Here is a 16,442-nt window from a genome sequence, read left to right on the forward strand (position 1 = left end):
CCCCCCCCCAGTAGAATGAGCTCCCAGAGGCATTCAGGGCCCTTGCGGAACTAGAACAATTTTTCAGGGCCTACACAAGGGAACTCTTCTGCCAGGCATTTGGTTGAGGTTGACCAGAACCATTACCTTCCTATGGGCCACCGAGCCTCTCTCCCAAGTAAACCATGGGGCTGTCAGTATGCTGCAGTTGAATTACTGTTCACTACTGCTCCATTGTTCAACTGTATTATTGTTTACTGATTTCTATTGTTTACTATTACTGTTATTTATAGTCACTGTTTTTCTGTATTCATCCTCTTCTGCTAAGTTCTATGAAAACCACACTGAGCCTCAGGGTAGAGCGGTATATTAAATAAATAAATAAACAAACAAATAAATTCATGGAGGATGGGTCCATCAATGACTTTCTAAATTGCTGAATGTCAGTGCTTTGCAACAGCATCAGGGGATGCATTGATTTCTTGGCTGCCTCTGTTGGCCCTCCCCTGCAACTGATTGTTTATTATGTGAAGCAGGATGTTGGATGAGGCAGTCTGATCCAACAGGGCTTGTTTAACAATCTTGTCAAGGAAACCAGACTCAGAAATAAGCATAAGTATTGAATGTTACTCCTTCAAGAAAGACCATTTTACCTATCAATATATTGGATTAAATCCACTGCACAGCCAACAACTGAACTGACATTTAGCAGGGATGATGCCATCTCTATGGGTCATCTTACCCCTGTACTATTGTCAATATACAGTTGAAACCCAGCACTCCTTTCTCTGTGCTAATGCAACAAAAGGGGAGAAGGGAGAAATGGTTTCAACCCCTATAAAGCCTTGCTTCCACTGCTCCTCCTCCTCCTCTTCCTGTATATATGTATTCAGCCACTTAAATCATTTAAAATACTTTGTTCAATTTCGTTACTGCACTGATATTTAAGGACATTGCCTGTAGTTCTTTCTTGATTATTCTGAGTGGGAGCTCATTGCAGGAAGGTGCCAATTCAGTGATGCTGCTGGTTATTAGTCCCAACTAAATACTGGCAGAGGAGCTCTGTCTTGAAACTGTCTTGAAACTTGAAGCCCTTTGAAACTGAGCTAGCTCTTGAAGGGCTGGCAGCTCGTCTGGGAGCCCATTCTATCAAGGGGGGGCCAGGACTAAAGAGGCCTTGGCCCTAACTGAGGCCAAATGTACACCAGGGATCACTGAGCACAGTGCCCTTCAGGAGGCATAATCAGTAAGGTAGTCCCTCAGGTACATGGGACCCAGGCCACAGATGGCCTTAAAGATTAAAACCCAAACCTTGAACCTGATCCAGAATTCAACCAGGAGCCAGTGCAGCTGCTTAAGGACAGGCCTAATATGGGCTCCCCAAGGTGTTCAAGGGAGAACCCAAGCAGCTGCATTTTTGACCAGCTGCAGTTTCTGGATCAAGGAAAAGGTCAGGCTCTCATAGACCGAGTTACAATAATCTAGCCTGGGGGTGAATGTCACATGGATCACTATGCCTAGGTGCTCCAGGGACAAGTAGTTGTGCTATACTAGTGATCTGAGCCTCCGTAGACAGGGAGTAGTAAGCAACACCCCATCTAGGATGGGCAAGCACCCTTCCTCTCTTGGCCCTTTCATATTCAGCCATAGGACCTTCATCTTTGAGGTTCAGGTGACTCTGCTTGAGTTAAACTATCACTGCATCAGACAACTGGAAAAACTCTCAGGGGGTTAGTGTAGTTGGCTGTACGTAGAGCTGGATGTAGAGATGGGTGTCATCAGTATATTGGTGTTACCCAAGACCAAACCCTCATACCAGCTGGGTAAGAGGGTGCATAAAGATGTTGAATTGTGTGGTGGACAAAACTGCACCTTGTGGAACCCCACAGGTATCATGAACCCCTGGTTCCTGCCCCATGGACCACATTCTGTAAGATTGTTTGTTTCCTCTGATGTTGCCCTCTGTTACTCCCGGAACTCCCCCCTGGTCATGAATATAGGGGGCGACTGGGAAAGGATTTCCCTAACCATCATCCCCATTTCAGGGTTCACCATCCTGCTAGGCATAGACAGGTGGGACACTCAAAAGATCCAAATCAAATGGGACGAGCAGATGTTGGTCTTTACACACCCCAACTGCTGGCCTCACTTCTGGTTTAAAGAAAAGGGAGGGAGCCGGGGAAAGGCTGTTGCTGGGATCATGGTAACCCGGGGAAACCTCCTGTTGTTTGCAATTCCTGGCTGCGGGCATTGGAACACGAGTGAAGGGATAGGGCTGCCAGCTTGTTACAGGGACCTAGCCCAAGACTTCTCGGAGGAGTGCAATCAGCTTCCCCTACAACGCCCCACTGACTGTGCCATAGAACTAGTGCCGGGAGTGGTGCTACCTAAAGCCAAATTTTATAACATTAGTCCCATGGAGATAGAATAACTCCACCAATTCATTGATAAATTGAGGGGTTTCATTTGCCCGGCCACCTCCTTGATGGCTGCCCCTGTGCTTTTCGCCAAAAAGAAAGATAGGACCCTCAGGCTCTGCACCGATTATTGAGCCATCAATGCAGTCTCTAGGGTGAACCCATACCCCGTCCCATTGATCAAAGACCTGTTAGGCCCCTTGGGAGGGGGGAAAATCTTCACCAAACTTGACTTGAGAGCAGCTTACTACCGGGTGCGAATTGCAGAGGGGATGAATAGAAGATGGCATTTAACACCCCCTTAGGTCAATTTGAGAACCTCGTCATACCATTCGGGTTGAGCAGCTTGCCAGGAATATTCATGAATGTAATTACTGAAGTGTTACATAATCTGTTGTATTTGGTGGGGGGGGGGGTTACATTGGTGACATGTAACAGCCAAAATGATATACAGCCAAAATGAAAAGGAGCATGTTGCGCTGGTCCACAAGGTCCTAAAGCACCTTCCGAACCACAAACTATTCACAAAAATGTCTAAATGTGAATTCCATAAGAGTCAAATTGACTATCTGGGGTATCGTGTTTCAGAACGGGGAATTCAGATGCCAAAATAAAGACTTACTAGTTTGGGAGGTCCCCCACACCTGCCACTAGCTGCAGTTGTTTTTAGGATTCTCTAATTTCTATCGTGACTTTCTACCCCTCTACTTTCAAGTGGCCCTTCAGCTCAAGGACGCTTTAAATCAAAGGGAAAGGGGACCAGGATAAGCATTCAGGGGTGCAACTAGTTTGGAACAAATCCTGTACTAGAGCTTTTGAAGAACTGAAGCGCCTATTCACCAGGGACCTGGTGTTGGCATACTTGGACCCAAAAAAACCCTTTGTGGTCCAAATAGACGCTTCGGACTCGGTGGTGGGCAAGTTTTGCTGCAGAAGGAGGAGGACGGCGGCTCAGGCTGTGCACTTACCTGTCATGAAAATTTTCCCCTGCTGAGAAAAACTGAGCCATTTGGGAAAAAGAGGCTGTGGCTGTTAAGACAGCCTTCATAACCTGGCAGCATCTGTTGGAGGGGGCCAAGGAACCCTTCCAGGTTTGGATTGATCATAAGAACCTGGAGGTTCTCCACAAGCTGCGCTGGCTAAATGCCAAGCAAATCCAGTGGGCGGAGTTTTTCATCCGGTTTAACTTTAAGCTGACTCAAATTCTAGGCCGTTTGAACTTTCTTGCAGACGCCGTCTCCCGTATGCATCAAAAAGAGGGTGAGAAGGAGGCCCATGTGGGTACAGTCTTCAGTTCTAACCACCTGAGGCTCATGGTCCAAACCAGAAGCAAGACCAGCGGGGAAACCCCTTGGACTCCTAAAGCCCCTAGAGGTCCCTTCATGACCCTAGGGAGCCATTTCCAGGGATTTCATTACCAGCCTTCCTCCTAGTTCGGGGAAAACAGTGATCTGAGTGGTGGTGGACCTGTTATCCAAACAAGCTCACTTCGTCCCCTGCGTCACCCTCCCCACCCTCCCCCTTTGAGGTCGTGTACAGTTACGCACCCTGGCCCTTCCCGGCATTGGAACCTCCAAACCTCCCACCTGGCATGCACCCCTCACTACTACCCGGAGTGGCGGACCGGGCAGTGAAAGTGAGGGAAACATGGGGGAGATATTAGAGGCCTTCCACAAAGCCAAAGCTGATTTCAAGGAGTGGGCAGAGGAGACACATGCCTACTCCATAGGGGACATGGTACTGATTTCCACTAAACGTTTGAAAAACAGGTGTCTGAGCAGTTCATGGGCCCCTTTAAAGTCATAGAACTTATGAATGAGAATAAACGTGGAACTGCCTCCTGCATAACACAAGGTGCACCTGGTCTTTCACATCAGCCTCCTAAAACTGGCTCCCCACTGGACAAGTGGCATCCCATGACTCCCCCTTCACCCCCAGTGATGGTCGGGGATGAAATGCATTATGAGCTTGGGGAGTTAGTAGGTTCCTGGATTCAAAATAAACAGTTACAGTATTTGATGGTGTGGAAGGGATTTCCGGACTCCGACAACAAGTGGATAAATGCAGAAGATGTGCACACTCCAATTCTCGTAAAACGCTTACAAGAAGCCTACCCCTCCAAACCTTGTCCCAAATACCTTTATTCAGGAGGAGGATAGAAGGGGGCCCTGGGAGGGGCAAAGTGTCATGAACCACTAGTTCCTGCCCCATGGACCGCATTCTGTAAGACTGTTTGTTCCCTCTGATGTTGTTTCCTCTGTTGCTCCCGGAACTCCCGCTAAGTTGTGGCACCTTTGCAAGACCTAGGAGCAAAGACCCTCCCAATTCCCTCGCTTGCATTTCAAAGACTCGTCCAGCTTGAGGCTTCCTGCTATCTCACTTTAAGGCTAGCTTCCCCTGCTAGGCAAAACACTAGTTGGCTAGCTGAACTGTTTTCGTACCTTTCAATATCAAAGAACACTATAGCGTTGTTTTCCTGTGTGAATGCCGATTCCCACCTAAGCCTTGCCCCTTTCCCACGGTCCAGGTATATATTCTATATAACCCCTCCGTCAGCATCTCTGTCAAGATTCCTGTCTGCGAGCATATGCAATGTGTAGGTCCTGAATTCTTCAAATATAGACTTTTACTTAAAGCTTCAACCCGAAGCCCGAGAGTGATGTCTGTGGAGTGAGTCTTCTGGGTCTCAACCGCTTGGTTCCTGACAACAGGGGAGTTGCCAGCAGCACAATTGTCTCTCCCACAGAAGCCCTTTGTCCAAAGCTCTGGAGAAAGGAGATTGGCCATCAAAGGTCAATCAAGTCGAATGCTGCCGTGAGGTCTAGCAACATGACCATTCTTGGTCCAGTTGCTGCTGGAGGTTATCCACTAGGGCAACCAGAACCAACTCCACCTCATTTCCAGGTGGAAGCCACACTGGTAAGGATCGTGAACTGCAGCAACCATGGGGTAATTCCCCTACTCTCCCCATCACCAAAAACAAACTATCAAGTTTACGCTTAGAAATGTTTGGAAACTGAATTAACAGGACATCAGCTATGCACAAAAAGTGCTGAAAATGAACTATCCTCCCTTTTCTATAGGTAGGCTTTTCAAGATGAATCAGGATGTTTGCAAGCCAGTCCAGTTTGTATCATCTGCATTCTCCCCCCCCAAAAAAAAAACAAAAACAAATTAAAACAAACAATTCCACAAGGGGGTTAGGGACTTTAGAACAGAGTTGTAATTTAATTCATTTTCTTTCCATTGCTTTACCTGTCTTCCACAGCAGTGGACCCAATCAGATGCATATCTCTCTCAATTTCATCAAAAAGCACCGCCATTTTTGCTTCTCTGTCTTGTAGTGCCATTGTAGCTTCTTTACATTGGTCACTGATTTTCAGATAGTCACTTTCAGATATTTCTTTGAAGGCTACACAAAGTGTCCGATACCCATCCTGGAAGGAAAGAAGCATGTGTGTTCTTTAAAGACTATTTTTGGTCTTTCCAGTCTGTGTGATGTCATATTGGGATACAGAGCAGTGCTCCGGCAACACATCCAAGAGATTAAATGAAAGGAATTCTGAAAAGCTACTGGTTGTGAACAAAGCAGTTTCAGGTCATGATATAGCCACTAAGGAGGTTAAGTTATTCTATAAAACTGCTCCCTAAAGCCGATTCAGGAACTTGGAATGGGGAGAAGATGCTGAAACAGATGGTCAAGCCTCACTAGAATCATAGAATAATAGATTTGGAAGGTACCTCCTGGGTCATCTAGTCCAACCCCCTGCACTATGCAGGACACTCGCAACCCTATTGCTCATCCACTCTAAACTGCCACTTCCTTGAACCTTCACAGAATCAGCTTCTCCGTCAGATGGCTATCCAGCCTCTGTTGAAAAATCTCCAAACATAGAGAACCCACCATCTCCTAAGGAAGCCTGTTCCACTGAGAAACCACTCTGTCATGAAATTCTTCCGCATATTTAGATGGAATTTCTTTGCATTAATTTCATTCCATTGGTTCTGGTCCGTCCCTCCGGGGCAAGAGAGAACAATTTTACTCCATTCTTTTAAATACATGAAGATGGTTATCAGTTCCCCTCACAGTCCAGGGACCAGTACCAGGCCGCGGCTCCTCTCATCCTCCTCCCCAGCTCCTGCCTTGGGTCCTGCCCTACCACTCTGCCACCAGCTCATCTTCGGTGCCCTCCAGCGGCTGCCATGGCTTGGGCTCCCCCTCAGCATGGCACTGTGCAGCTGCTGCTGGCAGGGCCCCCCAGCGGGCAGTGGGAAGTCAGGGGTGCCAGCGAGAAAGGAAGCAGAGCACGGGCTCAGGCAGCAGCAGTGACGTCCCTCAGCAAAAGACTACCCCCCTTCCGGGCCTCAGTATAATTGTCAAGAGTTGACTGGGCCCCAGTGATAAAAAGGTTGGGGACCACTGCCATAGAGTAACTAGGATACAGTTTTAGCATTAAAGATTCTTATGGCCGCTGGGACATATTGGTTGCCTTCCAAAAAATAAAAACGTTTAAATTTGAGTTGAGGAACACTTAGCTAAATTCAAAGAGCGGTCACAGTGGATAGACCATTTAAGGATATAATTAAATGTAATGCCTAAGTAACTAAAATTTTTAACTCGAGCAATCGTCTTGCTACCCAACATCCATTTCCTTGGAGTCCAGCTCCTAGAAAAAAACAGAACTTTAGATTTTGAGTAATTGATCAGTAAAGAGTTGCATAATATTGACAATATGAGTAAAAACAATTAAGAAATCTTAAAAGACCAACTCTTGAGTAGGAGAGGATGGCTGTATCATCCGCATACAATAACAGGGGTATTGCACGGGAGCCAGCCTTCGGAGGGTACCCGTTGATCTGATCAAAATTCTGGACCGAGTCAGATGTGGGGCAAGAACACAGCCTTGTTTCACTCCTTTAGTAACAGGCACTTTGGCAGTAAAGTGGCCCTGAGAAGAATATTTAACTTCACATGCAGTGCCAGTATGGATTTTCCTGAGTAGAAACAGTAAACGTGGATCAATATTAAAATGCTTCAGTTTTTCCCAAAGGGCCTCCCTTGATACTGAGTCAAAGGCATTTTTCAGATCCATGAATGCAACAAATAGTTTTTTTGTTCTGAGATTCATGTATTTTGTGGCTAAAGAAGCTAAAAGCAAGCAATGATCTTAGAAAAACCAGTTTGTTCTGGGCCAATAATTCCTGAGGAATGCATCCATGCACTAAGCTGCCGTTTGAGATACTTTGCATAAAATTTGCCCACTATAGAAAGTAGACTAATTGGGCAAAAATGTTCAGGAATGTTTTGATTACCTTTTTTAAAAATTGGGATAATGATTGAATTGAGCCATAAATCTGGAATTATTCCAAAGTGATCTATGAGGGCAAGCAGGTTGGAAAGGGGGAAGGACCACCAGGAAGATACATTTTTCAGGATCTTAACAGGAAGGCTATCTGCGAACTGTCCTGACTCCACTTCACATATTATTTTAGCTTGTGAACGTCATCTGAATCTTCGCAGAAAACTTTTCGATCCTCTACTTTGTCCCAGGGGTCTTGTTAATGTCGAAGCTACACTCTAGTTCCTGCTTAATGATCTCTCTGAAAGACTACATTGTGTGTAGCTGAATTTTTAATGGTTGTTTATCGAGCCAGAACTCAGATGTTTTAGTCAGTCAATTGAACTCTGTTTTAGTTTATAATATGAGCTTATTTTACCATATTATATTTAAAATGCTTGGCTGTATTTGCCTCTTATTGTTTTATGCCAATAAAGGTTTGTTTATTATTATTATTATTATTATTATTATTATTATTATTATTATTATTATTATTATTATTATTATTATTATTATTATTACTAAGACTTTTTAGTGGATGGTATTTGGGAATGTGGCTGACTAAAATCTGTGGAATACTGCTGCTAGAACAGTTCCCAATATTCATACCATGTTCCATGTATTGTTCTTATGTTATTATGTAAACCGCCCTGAGCCCCTGGGGAGGGCGGTATATAAATATAATAAATATAATAAATAAATAAATACTTCTGAGACCCCTATGAAGACATACTTACTATTGCATTGCGTTCTACATGGACTTTTGTTTTCAGTATTTCAGATTCTGGCACCCTTGAAAACACAGAGGAGTCTGCTCCCTTGCAGAACAGAACTATCATCCCTAAAAGAGTGTTTTGGAAAAGAATGGATAAAGTATTTTTTGTGAAGAAATTAAGAATCGTTAGAAACCGGAAAAATATTTTAAATGGAAAAGAGAGGACTAACCTGACGGCATCCTCACAATAACACTCATCCGACGGCGTACACAATCAAAATCCAAAATATGAAGCAGCTCGTAGCTTTTAAAGACAAGAGGGCAGGAAGTCAGAGGGTTGTGGAGGGTTGCGGGAGATCACTGCCCAGTCGGAAACCCAACAGTAAACAGAAGCTCTAGAAACAATACAAAAGCTACAAACAAGCTTAGGCTGGCCATCTGATTCAATAAAGGTTCCAGTTTATGGATCAGCCTGAAGGGCAAGTCTGGTACTTCTGGTGCTAGCACAGAGTGGCCCTGCCATCTGATGGAACCCTGGCTCACCAGACAATACCGTCGCCGACCAGAGGGGGCAAGGCTGCAACCAAGTTACAATTCTATCTCAGTTAGTGCTTTTAGAGTTTAATAAGCAGCCAGGGACAGAGGACACATACAAAAAAAAATTAAGCCCATGGTGTCATATAAAAATATTCAGCAACTCCAACTTACTTGGCCTCAGTGCCCAGGCTCCTGCAACAATAAAGTATATAGAGAAGGGGCAGCAATCAAACTGGGTCACTCCAAGAATGTGGGCAAAAAATGCCATGAATAAACCAGACATTTCAGACTTCCATCATTTCTAACAATGACCCATCCTAACATTTCGTTCCATGTATCCCCCCCCTGTGATATTTTATGTAAACCGCCCTGAGCCATATGGAAGGGTGGTATAGAAGTCAAATAAACAAACAAACAAACAAACAAATAAATGCTGGTTAAGAAGTTAAAATTGGTCCTACCTTTCAATCTCTTTATGGTAGTTCTGTACCTTCATGAAACCATTTTCTTGTCCTAGAAAAGTGAAACCATACCTGTCAATGAACAAAAAGGACAGAAGGGCGTTGAAAAAAAAACTATTTGTTTTTAAATTTAAACTACACTCAATTTTAGGTTTTTTTTTTGGTTTTGTGGGGGTTTTTAAATCACAAGAAGGTTGAATTAAAAAAAATGTGATACATGGATGGATGTAGTGATCTTGTAAAAGTGTAGACAACCATCACAATTTGAAATAAGCTAACTTCCTGAGAATTGTGGCTTGCATTTAAAAAAAGATCAAAAACAATGTTTCTAGTCCCTATTGAGAAGACAGTTCTTTAAAAGAGTGGAAGTCCAAAGGGGGTTTAGAACAGCTTTCCAATAAAAGGAGGCAGAGCTTTAGAAGCTTGTATTGTTCCAGACTCCTCTCCAATGACAGCAGAACCCGGAACAAACTGGTCAAGCGCTGCAGGCTAAATATGCAGAAGAAGTGGGTTTTTGTATCCCACTTTTCACTAACCAAAGGAGTCTCAACGTGGCTTACAATCACCTTCCCTTCCTCTCTCCACAGCAGACACCCTGTGAGATAGGTTTGACAGAAGTGAGCTTTGATAGAACTGCTCCATAAGAAGAGTTCTAACAGGACTGTACCTGGCCCAAGGCCACCCAGCTGGCTACATGCAGAGGAATGGGGAGTCAAACCTGACTCTCCAGATTTGAGGCCACCACTCTACACCACTACACCAAGCTGGCAACCATCTCTGTTTTACTGGCAGCATATTAAATTTTAACTTGAATGTATTAAACTGGTACACTTTGCAGCACTGATCAGCATGTAGGATGTATTTTGTTGTCAAGTTGAGCTTTTTTTTCTATAAACGTATTTTTATAGCTCCTCTGAATGTTAGTTTTCCTTATTTCTTTAATACTATAAGCAGTGGTCCCCAACCTTTTTATCATCGGGGACTGGTCAACGCTTGACAATTTTACTGAGGCTGGGGGGGGGGTAGTCTTTTGCCGAGGGACGTTGCCGCCGCCTGAGCCCCTGCTTCACTTGCTTTCCCGCTGGTGCCCCTGACTTCCCGCCGCCCACTGGGGGGGAGCCCCAGCCATGGTGGCCACCGGAGAACACCAAAGGTGAACCAGCGGCAGGGTGGCAGGGCAGCCCCCGAGGCAGCAGCCATGGAGTAGGACAAGGAGGAGCCGTGGCCTGGTACCGACTGATCCACGAACCAGTACCAGTCCCCAGACCGGGGGTTGGGGACCACTGCTATAAGCATCACACATCCCATAAAGAGTCTTTCTTTGCTGGTATAGCTACTAATTTTCTTACCAAAAGCTTACAACACAAAACATGAGGATTTTTAGGAAAATTTGGAGAGCCACTGCTAGCTTGAGCAGACAAAGTTGACTGTAATGGACCAGTGGTCTGATTCAGCAAAAGGCAGCTTCACGTGTTTATCATGTATTCACATTCATGATTAAAATCAGGGCTTATTGCTGCTGTATAGAAGGCTCTCAGTTTTGCTACAGTTACAGCACATAGTGAAAGGTTGCCTGTATAATTATGCTTATCCATCAAGCTCTATAACAGTTTAAACAAAACAATATTCTGGTTCTAACAATGAGAAAGAGCCAAATTGCTTGCTAGAAATAATCATCACGCTGCAACCAGGGAGCAGACAACAGTTATCATGCCCCAAAGTTGGACCAAGCTTCACTTAATTGAAAAGCTATCCAAAACCACTCAACTGATGACTCATGGACTGCATAAGACCCTGGCCCAGTTCAGAAGCTAGGGTTGGGCGCTTTGGCATTCAAAGCACCCATTCACACCCAAAGCAGCCAGCGCTGCCTTTATATGTAGTGAACAACAAAAGAGGGAACAAAATAACCTAACCTGTATAAACAAGCTAGAAACCTTAGAGGCTGAGCAGCAAAAGAGTATACTAAACACTAAAATACAAATATTCAATTTTTGTGCACATTTAAAAAATGTTAAATATCAACATTAGTTTCATACTACTGGCACACATGGATTAATAACTCGATACAAAAAAAATGCATTTCAACGCCTCTCGGGGTCTTCCTCAGTGGTCTAATGTTTAGATACACTCATGTAATATAATAATGGGGACTATAAGGTGGTAAGAAAATACAAAGGAAAGGGTTCCCACACTTAGAAAATGCGTCCAAATACATCTCTCTTGGAGCCTCCCATTAAAAGATTTCTTTTCCAAAATGCCACCCTTATTATAACCCTCCCTCAGCCTGAGTGCATTCTCGTGTGTCTTGTAGAACAGCGGCCTGCAACCTTTTTCACGTTGCGGACCGCTGCCAACGGGGGGGGGGGGGGAGAGGCTGACCTGGGGCCCGCGCAAATGCGCATACCTGCCGCACATGTGCGTTTACACCCGGTCTTGCGGCCTGGCGAGCTTCTTGCTGCGGGGGAGAGGGCGGGGAGAGGGGAGGCGGGAGCCACGGCCCGCTTCTGAGTGCTGGGGGCTTGGGGACCACTGTTGTAGAATGCACTCAGGCTGAGAGAGGGCTAAAACGAGTGTATTTAAATATTAGACCACTGAGGAAGACCCCGAGAGGGGTTGAAACACAAGTTGTTTATCCATGTGTCAACATGCTCTGGATTTGCACAATAGTGGGAAACTAATGTTTATATTTTTAAATTTTTTAAATGTGCACACGAATGGAATAAATATTTGCATATTAATATTTAGTACATTCATCTGTTAAGGTTCCTAACCTTTATATGCACCCAATACAACTTCTGGAAACTGTCCTTACTTTTTAGCTCCTGTCAGCAAAGCTATTTCATCCGGTGAAGAGGAGACATAGCTCGGAGATGAGGCCTCCAGATGAGATTTTCCTGAGTCAACTTTATCTCTGTGCTGAATCTGAACAGTGTGGCAGAGACACAAAGCACGCAGGAATAGCTCTTCTCGACTCTGAGAAAGGAGAATTAAAATGGGAAAGGAGGCTTGGAACAAGGAGGACCTTCTTGCTTCAGGAACTACAATGATGATAGCAAGAGATTCAGGCAAATACAACGGCTCCCGTGCTTGTGGAATTGCCAGTCAAAAACATGCAGCCTATTAATCTCCTCCTCACAGAGTTGCTATGAGTGGCAAAGTGAGATTCTCAACATCTGAATATATAACTTTTGAGTCCCTCAGAGAAAGGATGGTATGCAAATAGGAGGAGTGAATGAACACATACGATCACTTTCAGCCCACTGAAAATGATTAGTGGGTTTGTAACTTGGTACCCATATCTACACTAAAAAAATTGGATAGTTAATAGTTACTCTAGAGCAGGGGTCCTCAATCCCCGGTCCGCAGCCCACTACCGGGCCGCCAGCGGCCGCGCTTGCCTCCCCCCTGCAGCGAGAGGGGGGGAAAGAGCCAGGCGTAGCCCCCGGAATGCGCATTAGTATCACCTGGTGGCAAAAACTCGCATCCGCGGCAACTCTGCGCATGCACGTTAGCGCCACCTGGTGGCGCATGCGCATTTACGCGCAGCTGCAGCGGCCGGGCCGCCGGCTCTCCCCCACCCCCGGAGGCGGTCCCCGACCACAAGAAGGTTGGGGACTGCTACTCTAGAGTATACATCTGTCCAGTACATTTTTATCCTAGCCTTCCTTCAAAGAGCTCACACTTCTTGCTCACCCATTTGACAACAATTCTGTGAGCTAATTTAGGTTCTGAGTGAGTGGCTGAGAAAAATCATTCCGCAAGTTTCATGGAAGTTTATGATTTGAAGCCGGAACTCCCAACTCTTAATCTAACATACTAACTAGGGATGGCATAAAACTGGAAAATTCTGCTTCACTTTGGAGTGTTCCCAAACCAAACCCCCAAACCCAAACAACCCAGAAGCCCCCAAACATTTTTGCTGGGTTTGGACTGATCCATTTTTCTTTCCCCTTCCTAAAAGTAGGGGGAAGTGAAATAGAGCACCAAAATGGCTGCCAGCTATTTAAAAACTACAGTTCACTTCCCACCATTTGGAAGGGGGGTGGAAGCTAAACAAAGGGTTTAAACTACCCAAACTCTGAACTGAATTGGACAAAAGATACAGGAAATGTTCGCAGGAACCTGGGTTTTGGGGGGAATGAACTGACCAAAATCATGATGGATTTAAGGGCGCGAACCAGATTGTGCCCATCCCTGATATTATTACATCAGTCTGGCTTTCTGTGCCAGAAGACATTCTTTTTTTGGACTGCTGAAGTGTTTCAAATTCTAATGTTCTCTCAGCTTTTTCATGTCCTAGAGAAAGGATAGGGAACATCTTGGGCTGAAGTGCAAAAATAAATTTGTGTGTGAAGATGTTCGTTTGCAGCCAAATAAAGAGAGGAAGGGAAAGAGGAAGCATATATCTGGCGAGGCAAACTGAGAGCAATCCAAACCCCAATGGTGCAGCCAATGGTTTAAGGGTGTGCCTCAGTCATATGCTACTATGACTGCCTCAGTTGCTGGAGCAGACAACCACTATGCGGAATGGCCTGGCATGCCACTATTCAATAGGCTTGCCTATCCCTGCTCAAGATTTAAAGTCAATTCATGTAATCATGTATTGACTTTATAAAAGCAATCAATCCAGGAGTAATATTACCTTCTCTGCTTTCTCATAATAGCTGAGCCCATCAACCTCTGACATGGAACCACTATACTTGTATCCATCAATGCTGCACTCAATGAACTCCATGGTGTTTTCTGTCAGCGTCCCGGTTTTATCAGAGAACACATATTCAATCTAAAAAAGAAGGGGGTATACCAAATTGTTTAAACAGAATGAGATTGATTTCTTATCCATTATTTATCTCTTATAAATGCACTAAAGAGAAGAACGTTCCCCTTTATCCCTCAATTTGGTGACTGGACATATGGCTTTTAAGTGGCTGGGCAATTTCAGGGACTCCTGGATGAAGGGGATTGCTTGGATCCATTCTAATGTGCTTTCATTTCTAGTTATAGAACAGAAATAGCCTTGGGCACTCAGGTAGATGGACAGCGATAGTGAATCATAGAATCATGGAAGGGACCTCATGGGTCATCTAGTCCAACCCCCTGCATTATGCAGGACACTCACAAGCCTATCGCTCATCCACTCTAATCTGCCACTTCCTTGAGCCTTCACAGAATCAGACTCTCTGTCAGATGGCTATCCAGCCTCTGTTGAAAAATCTCCAAAGATGGAGAACCCACTACCTCCCAAGGTAGCTTGTTCCACTGAAGAATCGCTGTCAGGAACTTCTTCCAAACAGAATTTCTTTTGAATTAAATAATAAATGTATGGTCTATTATTATGAGCCTCTTGTGGCGCAGAGTGGAAAGGCAGCAGACATGCAGTCTGAAAGTTCTGCCCATGAGGCTGGGAGTTCAATCCCAGCAGCCGGCTCAAGGTTGACTCAGCTTTCCATCCTTCCGAGATCAGTAAAATGAGTATCCAGCTTGCTGGGGGGTAAATGGTAATGACTGGGGAAGGCACTGGCAAACCACCCCGTATTGAGTCTGCCATGAAAACGCTAGAGGGCGTCACCCCAAGGGTCAGACATGACTCGGAGCTTGCACAGGGGATACTTTACCTTTACTTTATGTTCTATTAAGACTCCTAGATCCTTTTCGCACATGCTACTGCAAAGACAAGTCAACCCCAAGTCAACCAAGTATATATTCTTAGGAAAGACAGGCAGCTTTCAAGAAGCTAACACTTTCAAGACAACCTTTGCAGAAAATAATTTTTAAATTAAAGCTTATGTGAACAGGATAAGGTTGATGGTTTCAAAGCATGACACTTCCATGCATAGTAACAAGCATGCAAACGCTGCTTAGTGAGAGATAATCACAGCATAAGCACTCAGGGGAACGAGGGATCAATCTTCAGCACTTATGTATATTTAAATAGTTGAAGAAGTGTGTTGAACAGAACATGAGAACCTAGATAAATCAACTCCTGTAATGCTGGGTAGCTAATTCCTCTTTTCAAGCTGCACTGCTGTCAGGAATGCAGAGATCCAGTTCTACCCTTCTGTCTTATAGCCAAGTGATACATCCTTTTATTTTATAGCTTAATGCACATCTCTAGTTGCATCATTCTCATTAAGAAGAAGAGTTGGTTCTCATATGCTGCTTTTCTCTAACCAAAGGAGTCTCAAAGCGGCTTCTAATCTCCTTCCCTTTCCTCTCCCCACAACAGACACCCTGTGAGGGAGGTGAGGCTGATAGAGACCTGATATTACTGCTCAGTCAGAACAACTTTATCAGTGCTGTGGCGAGCCCAAGGCCACCCAGCTAGCTGCATGTGGAGAAGGGGCGAGGAATCAAACCCGCCATGCCAGATTAAGAAATCCATGCTCTTAACCACTACGCCAGGCTGGCTCTCAAAAGAGAGTACAAATGAACAAGCCCTAATGCACTTCTCAGCAAACGGGCAGATGCTCAAAGGTACACCGATAGAGATACAAAAAACCCTCAATTGTTGTAGAAACATCCAAGGCATAGTAGGACATTCACCTGAAGAACAATTGTATTATGTAAACCAGTACATATGATTATCCACTTCCACAGCTGAATCCAACTGTTTAATTAAACCAATGTCTTGTTACAAACATCATTTTTAATCCATGAAGACTGAACTGAAGCATTATTAGATGGACCTGAGTTTTACTTAATTGGTGTTTTTGCATTCATACCAATGAACTGTAGTGTTTACTTCAGTATTTCATCTCCATATTTACTTGTGAAACTGTCTCATATTGGTCTGTCAAGCTCAGTACTGTCTACTCTGACTGACAGCATTTCTCCAGTGTTTCAAACAAAAGTCCTTCACACCACCTACCACATGATCCTTTTCACTGGAAATGCCAGGAACTGAACCAGGGACCTTTAACATGCAAAGCAAATGCTCTATCATTTATTAATTTAGTAAATGTCCCAGAAGACAAAGGATAGCAATAGGAGA

At 44.5% G+C, this 16,442-nt stretch overlaps 1 protein-coding gene across 7 annotated transcripts in view; it reads right to left on the reverse strand.

The window, feature by feature from the left end:
* Positions 1-16,442, reverse strand: part of ATP11C (ATPase phospholipid transporting 11C (ATP11C blood group)) — an 86,374-nt gene that overhangs the window by 28,684 nt on the left and 41,248 nt on the right. For all 7 annotated transcript variants that reach the window (XM_077308273.1, XM_077308271.1, XM_077308270.1 and 4 more), the window contains 6 exons: positions 14,094-14,234; positions 12,264-12,424; positions 9,449-9,520; positions 8,681-8,754; positions 8,473-8,576; positions 5,652-5,833 (listed from right to left, as the gene is read on the reverse strand). In XM_077308273.1, the coding sequence (XP_077164388.1) occupies positions 5,652-5,833; positions 8,473-8,576; positions 8,681-8,754; positions 9,449-9,520; positions 12,264-12,424; positions 14,094-14,234 (734 nt within the window). The remainder of the gene's footprint in view (positions 1-5,651; positions 5,834-8,472; positions 8,577-8,680; positions 8,755-9,448; positions 9,521-12,263; positions 12,425-14,093; positions 14,235-16,442) is intronic.

This window comes from Paroedura picta, chromosome 13 (assembly GCF_049243985.1).
Source record: "Paroedura picta isolate Pp20150507F chromosome 13, Ppicta_v3.0, whole genome shotgun sequence".
NCBI classification, from domain to species: Eukaryota; Metazoa; Chordata; class Lepidosauria; order Squamata; family Gekkonidae; genus Paroedura; species Paroedura picta.